At 48.8% G+C, this 13,582-nt stretch overlaps 1 protein-coding gene across 1 annotated transcript; it reads right to left on the reverse strand.

The window, feature by feature from the left end:
• Positions 1-158: 158 nt before the first annotated feature.
• On the reverse strand, positions 159-11,833 carry LOC126083713 (serpin A9-like). Its single transcript, XM_049897542.1, is given in 6 exon segments — positions 159-242; positions 862-874; positions 4,770-4,966; positions 7,594-7,743; positions 10,314-10,585; positions 11,761-11,833. Coding segments are annotated over 6 exon segments (789 nt in total).
• Between the last annotated feature and the right edge of the window lie 1,749 nt (positions 11,834-13,582).

Consider the following 13,582-nt stretch of genomic DNA (forward strand, 5'->3'; position numbering starts at 1 on the left):
TATGGAAGTAAAAAGGACCTTTTTTTTTTTTTTTTTTAAAGCTTCTTACCTCAGAGAGGTTTTGCTTTTGGGTTTCAACTAATCTGCCCTGTAGCCTTTAATTTTAAAGCTGGACTTTTGAACACATTTTGTGTGCGATCTGGTGGGCTGGCATTGAGTCACACGCCGGGGGCCAGAAAGGGAGGACCTACTTGGAGACGGTTCCGAGTGGGACTGAGCGTGTGGCCCCCCCAGTGAGGATGCTTTGGAGAGAGGAAAAAATCAGACCTGTTGCCCTCGAGCCAATTCTGACTCATAGGGACCCTATATGGGCAGAGTGAGTGTAAAATTCTGCGTCAAAGCCTGTCTTTTCTTCTAAAATCCCAGCTGGTAAACGAGCTAGAAAGATTTAAAATAAAAAAAAAAATCTTTCCTGATATTGCTAACAATAAGAACAATTATACTGATGAGTGGCAGTCTTTTGTTGTTGTTGCTGGTTGTCATTGAGTCAACTCGAGTCGTGGTGACCCCACGTACAACAGAACAAAATGGTGCCCAGTCCTGCGCCATCTTCACGATCATCGGTGTGCTCAGATCCATTGTTGTGGCCCCACTGCATATTTTGAGCACCTTTCAACCCGGGGGCTCGTCTTTCAGCGCTATATTGGACAATAATCTGTTGTGATCCATACCGTTTTTATTGATTTTCAGAAATAGATTAGCGGGACTTTCTTCCTAGTCTGTCTTAGCTTGGAAGCTCTGCTGAGACCTGTCCACCATGAGTGACCCTGCTAATATTTGAAATAGCCATGGCATAGCTTCCAGAATCATGGCAACACTCAAGCCATCACAGTATGACAGATGATGGGTGGGTGGTGGTACCTTCCTGGGGTGCCTACAATTTGCAAGACGTCATCTTCAACACTTTCTGTGTATTTACCCACATGCCAACCCAACCGAAGTAGGTGCTACCACTAATCGCCAGTTTTTAGAGGAGGAAAGTGAAGCACAGAGAAATGAAGTGGCATACTGAAGGTCACGGTTAGAAGATGGTAGACCTGGGCTTCCAGCCCTGGTTTGGAAGCTGGGGCTGGAGACCTTGCAATCTTCCTTCCTGAGCTTGGTCCCTCTTGTCCCTGCTTCCATGCTGTGTGACCATCATGCATACGAAGTCCCCAGTGCTACTTCATCAGGAGCCATTTCTGCCTGTGCCTTCGCACAGAGGTAGCAGCAGTTCCCTGGGAACAGGAACACCAGTCTTGACGGCTATACTCCATATGACTTTCCAGAGCTGGTGCCCAGTGGAGGGTCTTTTATCCTTATCAATAGCCGTAGTTCCTTGCTCCTGGAATTTAGTGAAGGGGAGTACTGAACATCATACTTGCAATATCCCTGCCCCGTCCCCCTTTCCCCCCAACCCCAGACTGCACACTCCAAGAGGTAGGGTTAGGTCTGTGTTATGCCCTGGCCTCAGCACAGTGTCTGGTCTCCAGGATGTGCTCAGACCAATGAGATGCCTGCAGATGGATCAAGGGCGACCGATGGGCAGGTGGCAGGGCACATCCGGGGTTTGGCAGGGGACCACAGGGGTCTCCTAACTCAGCACCTGCCCAGAAAATCCTGACACCCGGGTGGGTGCCCTGGGTTGGTCTGCGGACACGTTGTCTATGACATACTTTAAAATGCTTCAGCACAGACACAAACGAGGTGGTAATTATCTTTATTCACCTTCTAGCCGCAGCTCTTTCACAGCGGAGCAACTCTAATAGGGAATAGACCCTGCAGGGCGCCTGTGTTCGCATTTGGAAGATTCTCTTCAGAAGCCCACCCTCCGAGCTCTGGCTAGCTTGATCCAGAATCAGCGTGAGAGGCTTAGTTAATAAGACCAATGGAGAGCTTTTAAAAAAAGTGATTTTCCCACCGACGAACTGCTTGGTGTTCAGGATGTATGGATTGGCTGGAAATATTACAAGGAACCTTTGTCCTGGTTTGAACAGCCTATGGAAGGGGGTCCTGGACTCAGGATTCTGAATCTGTTGTTTGTTTAGATGTTTTTTGGAGGTGTTCTCACCTGGCTCTGATTAGAAGTTTGCTGAATCTGCCTTTCAAATACTGCCACTTCTGCCTTGAATGAAACTTTCATGCATTGTGAAGGACAGGCATCTGAAGGAGCAGGAAGCTGGGACCTCGCAGAGATGTCAGCATGTTCTCTGACCGCCCTGAGTCTGTTCTTGGTAATAAAAGTCTGAGTGCCCACCAGAACCCGCCTGAGACCCATGTTCATTATAACCCGGCACCCGGGATCGTGGTTGTGGGGGAGGAGGCTGGCACCCCTAGCCAGGCATTTGGAGACTGCCCATGGCTACCTGAAAGAACTAGTGATTGTGAACTACAAACACGTCTTCAGTCAGCCTTCACACCTGCTATCGTTGGATGCCCTGCCTACTCTGAACACCGTCCGTGAATGGAACCATGTCCCATCTAGCGTGGTCCTTGGAGGAAGGGCTGCCTGGTTTCTCACTGTGACTTTAATGGAACTCCCGAGGGCAGAGAACTGAACAAAGCTGGGTACAGCAGTACTCTGAAGAGTCCATTAGAGGTGTGATATAATTCTTCCCCAGAGTGTCACTGGGGCCTGGGTCCAGGGCTTCTCCCTCTGAGTCTCTGCTCCTCTCTTGGTAGAACAAATTGCAGGAAGGGCAGGGGATTTGGTCAGGGGCGGATTAACCAGTAAGCAAGGGAGGCGTGGGCTTACATCAAGCAAGGTGTGCATGGCCTGGCTTGTGTTTACTTGCTAATCTGTGGCGCACAATTTCACATGGGTTTTACCACATTTTGTGCACTACAGATTAGTAAGTAAACAAAAGTCAGCCAGTGCGTACCTTACTTATTGGTTAATTGTCCCCGGGTTAGGTTCTCCTGAAGCTCCAGGCAGCTCTCCAGCAGAATTCCTCTGTTTTATTTTTTCCCAGGTAAAAGAGCTTGTGAAAGCCCAGGCGTGGCCCAGGGCATATTTGGGGCAATGTGGGGCGCCCCAGGAAAGGGGTGTTTGGGACGGCTGTGAGGAAGGGCTCTGCTGGAAGCTGCAAGGGATGCCCTCGGCAATGGGGTGAATGGGGAGGAGCCAGAGGGCACGTCTGGTGGGGGTGGGGAGGGAAGCAAGGTGGACAGGACTCCAGGGGCTGCCTCTGCCACGGCCACTTCACAGGGTGTGGCTCTCAGGGAGCAGAGTAAAGAGCTGGACTGTGGTTGCTACCAACCAGCAGGGAGGAGGCTGAGCACCCCAGAGGGGTGTGTGTGTACGTGTGTGTGAGTCAGTGTGTGAATGTGTATGAGAGTTTGTAAGTGTGTGTGAGTCTGTGTGTGTGAGTGTGCAAGTGAGTGTGTGCATGCATGCATGCTTGTGCGTGTGTGAGAGAGAGAGAGAGACAGTGTCGGAGCCAGGAAGGCTGCCAGCCTGAGGAACCCAGACGAAAATCATTCCCCAGCACTCAGAGGGACCCTTGCAGCCTGTGAATGAGGCCTTGTCATTTTCTTGCTGGAGAAATGCAGCTGGCTCACTGGTGCTCCTGAAAAAGTCCAGACTGAGTTCACAGGCCAATTAGGTCCTGCAGGATCTGACCCCGTGACCTGCCCGACCATTCTCTCCTCCACCCTCCTTCTGCAGCGTGGGATGCCTCCCTTGTCCCTCCAACGCGCCTGCTCCTTCTGACTCACTGGCTTTGTGCTCGCAGTTACACCCCTTCACCCTCATTTTGCTCCCTTTCAAATCACCCTTTTCTATTCCTTCACAGCACTTGTTATAATGTGTCGCAACAGCGCTTGTTGTAGGTTTGGTTTTATGGTTGTTGAGGTTGTCCTCTGTCTCTTCCATCTAGAATGTAAGCAAGCGAACAGGCCAGGGACTTGCCCATCATATTCAATGCCTACACCCAGCTGCTAGCACGTATTAGGTGTTCAGGAAGTGTTTTTCGAATGAATGAATGAATGGAGCCATCAAAAGCTCAGTGATGACAATGCAGCCACTGTGAGCCAGCAGATAGGCCATTTCCCAGTAAGGATCCTGGAGGCATGGGGGAGCACTGTTGTAGGCCTCTTAGACAGGACCCTGAACTCACATTCTAAGATTATTGAATTTTCACGGTAATTCTGCCGTGGCTGTGCCTGGCTATGTGTTACTATTCGCGGGAGCTCCAAGAGATGGACATATACCAAACAAACAAATAAACAAAACAAAATCAGTTGCCGTTGAGTTGACTTCAACACATGGAAACTCCACGTGTGTCACAGCAGAACTGTGCTCCGTGGGGTTTTCAATGGCTGTGACCTTTTGGAAGTAGATTGCCAGGCCTCTCTTCTGAGGCACCTCTGGGTAGGCTTGAACCTCCAACCTTTCAGCTAGTAGACAAATGCTTAACCGTTTGCACCACACAGAGACTCCAGACATAAACCAGTCCAGCAATATTCCATGAAGCGAGTTACCTGGGAGAACTCGAGGGAAAAGACACAGGCTGGGAGTGACAAGGGCTTTGAATGGTGACCAGGGTCTCTGTTGACTGTCTGATGGTTGAGCCTCAGAAGTGGTGTCCCCGGCAGTGAATGCAGATCTGCTGGGATCAGGCTGCTCCTTCAGCAGGAGGAGGCGAGTCCTACATCACACCACGAGCCTCAGGCAACGTGGCTTATTTCCTGTGCATTACCAATGTGCAATGGGCCCAGAGGTCACTTCCTCGTAGGCTTTAGTGGGATCTACGGTAAAAAAAAAAAAAAAAAAAGTGTTTTTTTTCCACTCCACGGTTTTCCCTAGGAAGAGAGAGTTCTCAGAGCATTGATCTGTAATCAGCGTTAGGAAAAAAAGGAAGGGCCTATCAAAGTAGATGATGGAATAGGAGGGTTTGTCCTTCAACTGGACTGTGAGCTTGCTGTTGGTGGCCACTGCGGTCTTGGTACCCACCTCGCTGGCATCCAGCACAGCCTTGTGGATGGCCTGCCAAGGGAAAAATGAATGTTAGCAGCCTCCAGGGGGTCATCTTTGCTTATCCGAGTTTGGGTGTTTTGTATGGGACGCCGTTGCCCACGTTGGGTGAGTCTTCAAGATTGTATAGGCCAGACATTTGCCAAATGAATTGCAGCTATTGTTGCTTGTCGGTCAGCTGACCCTTAAGAATGGAGTTGAATGTCTGCCTTGAGCATTGAGCTCTTTTAAGACCTATCTATGTGGGGTCGAACTGACAACAGCAACTTGAAAGATCATACAGGAGACTCAGGCGGCAGTGAGTTTACGTTAATGGCGGAGGAAGAGTTTGGAAAAGGAGGGTGAGAGTGGCTGTACAACTTGAAGGACATAATCAACGTCACTGAATTGCACATGGAGAAATTGCTGAACTGTTGTACGTTCTGCTGTGTGTATTCGTAACAACGACAACAAAAAATAAATAAATAAATAAAACAAAAAGAAAGAAGAAGACATTCAAATTGTCCTAGAATGGGGAGAGATGGGAAGAATAGTGAGAGAAAAAGGGTGTTTAGGGCAGCTGAAAGCACACGAATAAAGGAGCCATACCAGGAAAATTCAAGTGATGTCTGGGGAAAAGGATGTCATGCTTCTTGGCTGAAGCAGAAGGTGACAGGAAGTCAGGTACGACAAGTTCAAACTGCACGTTTTCAAACTCATATTCTCCTTTTTTTCCCAGGTGTCAAAATCAGCACCGACAAGAAAAGCTGGGCTTTGATTGTTACAGTGAGGATAGGTAATTGACAGAAAGTCTCAATTGCAGCAAAAAAAAAAAAAAAAAGAATGGAGTTAAGGGGCGGCAACTACAGAGTAGAAAGACCTGAGTTTGAGTCCAAGTTCTGCCACTTGTGGTCGGAACACTTATTCAGGTGCCATGTGCTCCAGTGTCCAAATCTCTCGAAGGGTGGTGACAGTGGCCTGCATCCCCCAGGGTTATGCTGTGAATAAAATGAGACCACACACAGCAAATGCTCATGGGCTTGTTAGCAGTAGCAGTTGCTACTATTACTGCATGGGGCAAGGCTGGGTGTCGCTAAATGCTGGATCCCTTCTTTGTCTTCTAGGGAACAGTCTTAACCCGGGGTCACGTGCCCCTAAGCTGCAGCAGGCCGAGAGCTTCTCCAGAATGCGGGCATTACTGTCCATATATTCATATAAACATTTTCCTTGGTGTCCCCCCAAAATATGCATTGGAACCCAAAACCCTATACCTGTGTATGTAATTCTGTTTGGAAATTTTTCTTTGTTATGTTAATGAGGCCATCAGTGCAGACAAAACCAAAAAACCAAACCTTTTGCCGTCAGGTCAATTCTGACTCATAGCAACCCTATAGGACAGGGTAGAACTGCCCCACAGGGTTTCCAAGGAGCACCTGGTGGATTTGAACTACTGACCTTTTGGTTAGCAGCCAAGCACTTAACCTCTACACCACCAGGTGGGTCCTAAACCTAATCACTTCTGTGTATCAAGGAGCGTCACAGACACAGAGACAAGCAAACACAAATCAGGGAAGGTGGATGCCATGTGGAGATCACTGAGCCTCCAAAGAACCCCGGGACTTCAGAAGCCGAAAGAGACAAGAATCTTTCCCCAGAGCTGACAGACAGAGCCTTCCCCTAGAGCCAACATCCTGAATTCAGACTTCTGGCCTCCTAAACTGTGAGGAAATAAATATCTGTTCTTAAAAGTCACCCACTTGTGGTGTTTCTCTCTCAGCAGCACTAGGAAGCTGAGACCTGTGGGAAAAGGCCCATTACATTCATTATATTCCAGTGGGACCTCTCTACATTCCTCCCTGGAGCCTGGTGAGGTCAGGCCCCTGCGTTGGCCCTAGGACCACTTCTGACCGTTATCATCTCTCATCAAGAAAAAAAAAAAAATGTGCAGGACAAGGATCAGAAACCCATAAGCATATGAAGGCCAGACAAGTAACCCCAATGAGATGAGGGGACCTCTTGTAAGAAACGGGCCTCAAGGCAGCATGCGGGTACCCTGCCCAGTGAGCTCGGGTCAGAAGTGGTGTGCCCAGCTCAGCCAAGCTAACCGCTGCTATGCTGGGTCTGGGCTCGGTGTCACCATACAGGAACTGGGCTCAGTGATTTGGCTCCAGGGGATCAGAAATCTCCATTTTTAGGTCCAATATCCTAATTTTTAAAAGTTAGCTCTTTTTAAAAAAAATATTATCTTTTTTTTAACACTACATGTCAAACACATCACCTCCATGGGCACAAATGGCCCATGACCAGCCACGTGGTGACCTCGGTGTGAGAGCCCAACCTTCAGGGAGGCAGGAAGTGAGGTCAAGTGCCAGGTGGACACCTGCTCCAACGACATGGGCTGTGGGACAACAGCTCTGCCTGCCAAGGAGAGGCTTGGCTCTCAAAGAACCATAGCTGGACGGAGAAGATGGCCTTTGTATCAGAGTTCTGATGGCCGTAAAGCCACAGGTTCAGCTCTACCTACTGCTGGTCACAGAGAAGCCACCTCGCCCCTCTGGGCCTCTCTTTCCTTACCAGTGGAAGGAGGTTGCACAATTAACCAGTTGCCACAGGCCCTTCCAACTCAGGCTTTCTAGAAATCATCTCATTGGCCAACTCACTTTGGAAACCAGCAGGGGGTGTTTCTTTGCAATTCTGGAAAAACCCGCATTGTGGTCAAAGGCAACCCTGATGCCCACCTTTGGGAGGATGGTTCCCAGGTCATAAAAGGCAGAAATGGACAATTTTGGAATGAATACCTCTACCAATCTCTGAAGAAGTAAAAGCAAAAGGTGAGGTCAGAGCCTGTGGGGCCTCCATCTCTGCGTCTATGTGGCATTTCAGGAGACTCTTCTTCCTCCAGGCATTGCTGATTGTTGCTAAAGAGGTTAGCATACTCAAGCCGAACAACCCGGTTCTGCAAGTAAGACTCTTGGCTAAGCAAGTCTGGTGCTAAAGCTATGAAGGATGGTGAAGGTCCCCCCACCGCCAATGATGAAGGTGCAGAGCTCAGGTGGTGACCTGAGTGAGGCAGTCTTTGGCGGAGGCCAAGGAAAGACATTGAACAGTGATGGAAAACATCTACCACCTTCAGCCCAGAATATCTCCCCACTGGCCCTTCCCAACACCAGGAAAAAAAAAAAAAAACCAAATCAATTGTTGAGTCAATTCCAACTCACGGCGACTCCCTGTATGTCAGAGCAGAGCTGCACTCCACAGTGGTTTCAATGGCTGTGATCTTTCAGAAGGAGATGACCAGGCCTTTCTTCTGTGGCATCTTTTGGTTACTATCTGAGTGCTTAGCCACTGGTACCACCCACAGATTCCTACTTCCCAAGACAAACCCTGCTAATCCCCTAGAGCAGCAGTAGAACTTTCTGCAATGTTGGAAATAGTCTATAGTGCACTATCCAGTATGGTAGCCACCAAGTCACCTGTGGCTATTGAGCCCTTGAAATGTGGCTAGTGTGAATGAGGAACTGAATTTTTAATTTAATTTAATTTTAATTAATTTAAATATAAATAAGCACCTGTGACCTGTGGCCTCTATATTATTAGACAGCACAGCCCTAGATTTTGACAAAAGTTCTTCTTTCTCTACAGTGTTTCCAAACCAAGAGTAAACAGCCACATTTACTGAGCACTTACTCTGTGCCAGACCTTGTTGTGGGCATACTCATTAACATTATACCCATTTTAAAGAAGGTAATTTAGTTTCGGTGCTCTGCACAAGGTCATGTGCTTGGTGAGTCACAGAAGCGTTGGATGGACACTTTTCAGTCGTCCTCTGACATGAACTCCTGTGACACCTCAAACCACTGACAGCTTTCTCCTGCGTGGCTTGGTCGCTCCGTCTTCACCAGGCTCCCTCTGCTGTTCTGAGTTCCCCCAGCCTCCTGCACTGCCTCCTCTTACTCTACCCAACCCTGTTTGCAGCCTGAAAGGTAAAAAGCCTCTGCAGCATCCCGAAGGATCCCCTCGTGATGGTTAAGGTTGTGTGTCAACTTGGCTGGCAAAGAGTCTCAGTGGTTTGGCAGTTATGTAATGATGGAGTCACCTCCATGATGGGATCTGATATAATCTGAGCAGCCAATCAGTTAAAAGGGAGTTTCCTTGTGGGCGTGGCCTGCCTCCAATACTTATGGACTTTCTGGCAAAGCTTGCCAGGTTTTCTCTGCTCTGGATCCTGCATCCAGCTTGTCGTCATCTAAACTCCAGTTCTTGGGACTTGAGCCAGCAGCCTGCCATCTTACCTGTCAATCCTGGGCTCATCAGCCCACGCAGCTACATGAGTCAGGAGAGGCCTCCAGCCTGCTGCCTGACCCACGGGCTTGGGACTTTCTAGCCTCTACAACCAGTGAGCTATTTCCTTGATGTAACTCTCTCTCTCTCTCTCTATAGTTCCTTTCTCTCTCACTCTACATATACATATACATACGTTTCACTGGCTTTGCTTCTCTAGAGAACCCAGCCTAAGACACCTGCCTTTGCACCTTTGCAAGGCTGTTCCTCTGTGTAACACGCCCTTCCCAAGCCTCTACGCGTACATGTTCAATCCATGCTTGTGGCTGAAATGCCGCCACCTCCCTGAAGTCTTCGCCCAAGCCCAGGTGAGAGTGACCTCCCTCTGCTCAGAAGCCCCTCAGCACTTTGCCTGCCCTCCCCCTGCCCATCACTGTCTTTCTTGGGTGCACGTCTTTTCTCTCCTCCTAAACTAGGAGCACCTGGGAGTGATGCTGAGCACTCTCTCTCTCTCTCTCACACACACACAAATTGCTGAGAGATTGAATCTGAGACTTTGATATTTCTTTTTATCTTAGAGTCAATACCTTTTGATACTAGTCATAATAACTACAGAAATGATAATATTACTACTAACATTTATGGAGTACTGACTATCTCCCAGGCATCCTTCTAAGCACTTCATAAATAGTAACTTATTTTTTCAATGACCTATGAGTTTGGTAATATCATTATCTCTATTTTAAAGGTAAGCACCAACGCTTTTTGTGTTTGCCTTTAGGAAACGAGTCCAGGGGATTCAATAGTACCTGAGTCTGCAGTGACATATTAGCTACATGTCCTCGGGCAATCCACTTTCCCTCTCACAGCCTCAGTTTCCTCATCTGTGAAATGGGAGTGCTGACACTCCCCATCTGGCAGGTAACTGTGAAGTTCAAGTGATAACATGTATCCACAGCGCCAAGCTCACTGTCTGAGTGTGGCCGGTGCTGAGTTCCCAGGTATGACTATCCAGCAGTTGTCTTCCACAGCCTGTCTTCCACCTCTGCTTGTACGTCATCATCTGCCTAGGACCCCAGAAAATTGGTGAGATCCCTACCTTCTGGAGCAAGTGGCCCCACTTCCTCAGCCTCGGGGCTGACAAGGCCTGTTCCAGCTGCCTCATCTTGCCCTGGCCAGGGAGGATGAAGAAGGCCAGGGCGTCTCCACAGTAGCCCATTTGCAGCACAGAGCAGTTCAGCTCTGGATCCGACCGGAAAGCAAACTCCTCCACCTGGTCCATCATGGGGACCTAAACAGTGGCCGACTTGCCCACCAGGGATGACAAGCCTTTACTTGTCTCTACTGGGTCAAAGGACTTCTCCCGCTTGGCTAGTACAAAGAGAGAAGACAGGTTTTATGTCAAGATGCAATTAGTGAGGTAACAGAAGCGAAAATGGTAAAGTAAGGACGTCCAAAGGAGCCCTGGTGGTGCAGTGGTAAAGCACTCGGCTGCTACCTGAAAGGTCAGTGGTTTGCACCTACCAGTTGCTCTGGAGGAGAAAAGACCTGACGATCTGCTTCCATAAAGATTACAGCCTTGGAAACCCTATGGGGCAGCTCTACTCTGTCAGAATCGACTTGACGGCAATGGCTTAAGGACATCTGAAAATCTTCTCATAATTTCTATTGAACATTGTACTGGAGTTGCTAGCCAGGACAGTGACGTAAGAGACAGAATGTGAAATGGTGCAGCCTGTGCGGAAAACTGTTTGATGTTTCCTCAAAGAGTTAAATCATATGACTCAGTCATTCCGCTCTGCTCTGGACTGAATTGTGTCTCCCAAAAATATGTGTTGTAAATCCTAATCTCTATACTTGTGGGTATAAGCCCATTACAACACATAGGAAAATCACATCAGATAATGAAATGGTGGACAATCACACAATACTGGAAATCACTGCCTAGCCAAGTTGACACACATTTTAGGGGTACACAATTCAATCCATGACACCAGGTGATCGCAGACAAGTCAGTACTCCTCTCTGGGGCTCAGGGTTCCTATTTGTAAAAGGTGGGCTCAAAGGTTCCCTTTCTGGACAGCCGGGGGCTCTGTGGCCATGGAGCTTCAGGGGCAGGTCATCACCACTCTCGGTAAAGAAACTCTGGCTGTGAATATTCAACCTCCTTCCATGCTTGGCCTCTCCCTGTCCCAAACTCCTGTCAAGCTGTGGCCACCCTTCTCTCTCCTAGCCCTGCCAGGGCCCTCCCCACCGCCTCTGCTGTGATGTGACTGTGGCCAGGTGTCTGCAAGTGTCCTGCTGGTAGACCCCACCCGCTGGGGTGACAGGGACACTCTGCCCTTCCTGCTTCTGCCAGTGTCTGGGCCCCTCCTTCTTGGCTACCATGGCCTTACTTCTACCTCCCTTCATCCCCCACCTGCTCATTTCCTCACTGGTCCTCCAGCTCCAACCATTTAGCCACACTGCAGATGGGGCGAGCTCTCCAGATGTAGATCTGGTTGTTTCAATCACCAGCTCACATTCCTCAAAGGCTCCTCACAGACCTTGGGAGAAACGCCCAAGCATCTGGCATTCCAGGTCCTTCTCTATTGGGTACCACACCTTCCCCAGCTTCATCTTCAAGCACCTCAGCTGTTCCAGCTCCCTGGATAGGGTGGTGTCTTAGTCATCTAGTGCTGCTATGACAGAAATACCACAAGTGGATAGCTTTAACAAAGAGAAGTTTATTCTTTCACAGTCCAATAGGCTAGAAGTCCGAATTCAGGGTGCCAGCTCCGTGGAAAGGCTCTCTGTGTCGGCTCTGGAGGAAGGTCCTTGTCATCAGTCTTCTCTTGGTCTGGGGGCATCTCAGAGCAGGAACCTCAGGTCCAAAGGACATGCTCTGCTCCTGGTGCTGTTTTCTTGGTGGCATGAGTTTCCCATGTCTCTCTGCTCACTTCTTTCTTTTATATCTCAAAAGAGATTGGCTTAAGACACTACCTAGTCTTGTAGACCTCATCAGTATAATTACTGCTAATCCGTCTTATTACATTATAGTGATAAGATTTATAACATATAGAAAAATCACATAAAATGGTGGACAATCACACAATACTGAGAATCATAGCCCAGTTAAATTGACATATGTTTTGGGAGGGACACAATTCAATCGATGACAGGTGGTTTCCCTCCGTTCACCCATCCTTCCCTGCCTTCACTTGCCTCCTTATCCAGCTTGGGTGTCAAAGAGCTTCACGTCATTTCAATGCCCTGCACTCCCTGGGTACTTGTGACACACCCTTTGGGAAAGGTCCAAACCCAGAAGAATCCAAATATCTGCAACCAGTCTGCCAAGTGTTGCAGGGAGAAGGTGGCTCACGAGGCAGGCTGGTCCACTGTGAATTTCTAGTCACCAACCTTATCTGCCCGGCGACCCAGCTACACATCACCAATCACCTCTCCTACCCCGACCCTCTCCACTACCTGAAGTACCTGAATCCTCACCCCACCACACGCACATACACCCTCACTCTCAGCAGGCAATCTTGCCTTCTACCTCACATAAAAGAGAGACTTTCAGAAAAGGAACTGCCTCAACCCGCACCAAGGACACGTTGCTACTTTCCCCAGAATCCATTCCCACCTCTCTGCCTCCCCTCCTCCCCATCACAACAGAGAAGACACCCCTCCTTCTAAAGGCAATTCCCCTCCCTGAATTTTTTTTTTTAATAACTTTTATTAAGCTTCAAGTGAACGTTTACAAATCCAATCAGTCTGTCACATATAAGTTTACATACATCTCACTCCCTACTCCCACTTGCTCTCCCCCTCTTGAGTCAGCCCTTTCAGTCTCTCCTTTCTTGACAATTTTGCCGGCTTCCCTCTCTCTCTATCCTCCCATCCCCCCTCCAGACAAGAGTTGCCAACACAATCTCGAGTGTCCACCTGATATCATTAGCTCACTCTTTATCAGCGTCTCTCTCCCACCCGCTAACCAGTCCCTTTCATTTCTGATGAGTTGTCTTCGGGGATGGTTCCTGTCCTGTGCCAACAGAAGGTCTGGGGAGCATGGCCGCCGGGATTCCTCCAGTCTCAGTCAGACCATTAAGTTTGGTCTTTTTATGAGAATTTGGGGTCTGTATCCCACTGATCTCCTGCTCCCTCAGGGGTCCTCTGCTGTGCTCCCTGTCAGGGCAGTCATCGATTGTGGCCGGGCACCAACTAGTTCTTCTGGTCTCAGGATGATGTAGGTCTCTGGTTCATGTGGCCCTTTCTGTCTCTTGGGCTCTTAGTTGTCGTGTGGCCTTGGTGTTCTTCATTTTCCTTTGCTCCAGGTGGGTTGAGACCAATTGCTGCATCTTAGATGGCTGCTTGTTAGCATTTAAG

Source organism: Elephas maximus, chromosome 10, assembly GCF_024166365.1.
Source record: "Elephas maximus indicus isolate mEleMax1 chromosome 10, mEleMax1 primary haplotype, whole genome shotgun sequence".
Lineage (NCBI taxonomy): Eukaryota > Metazoa > Chordata > Mammalia > Proboscidea > Elephantidae > Elephas > Elephas maximus.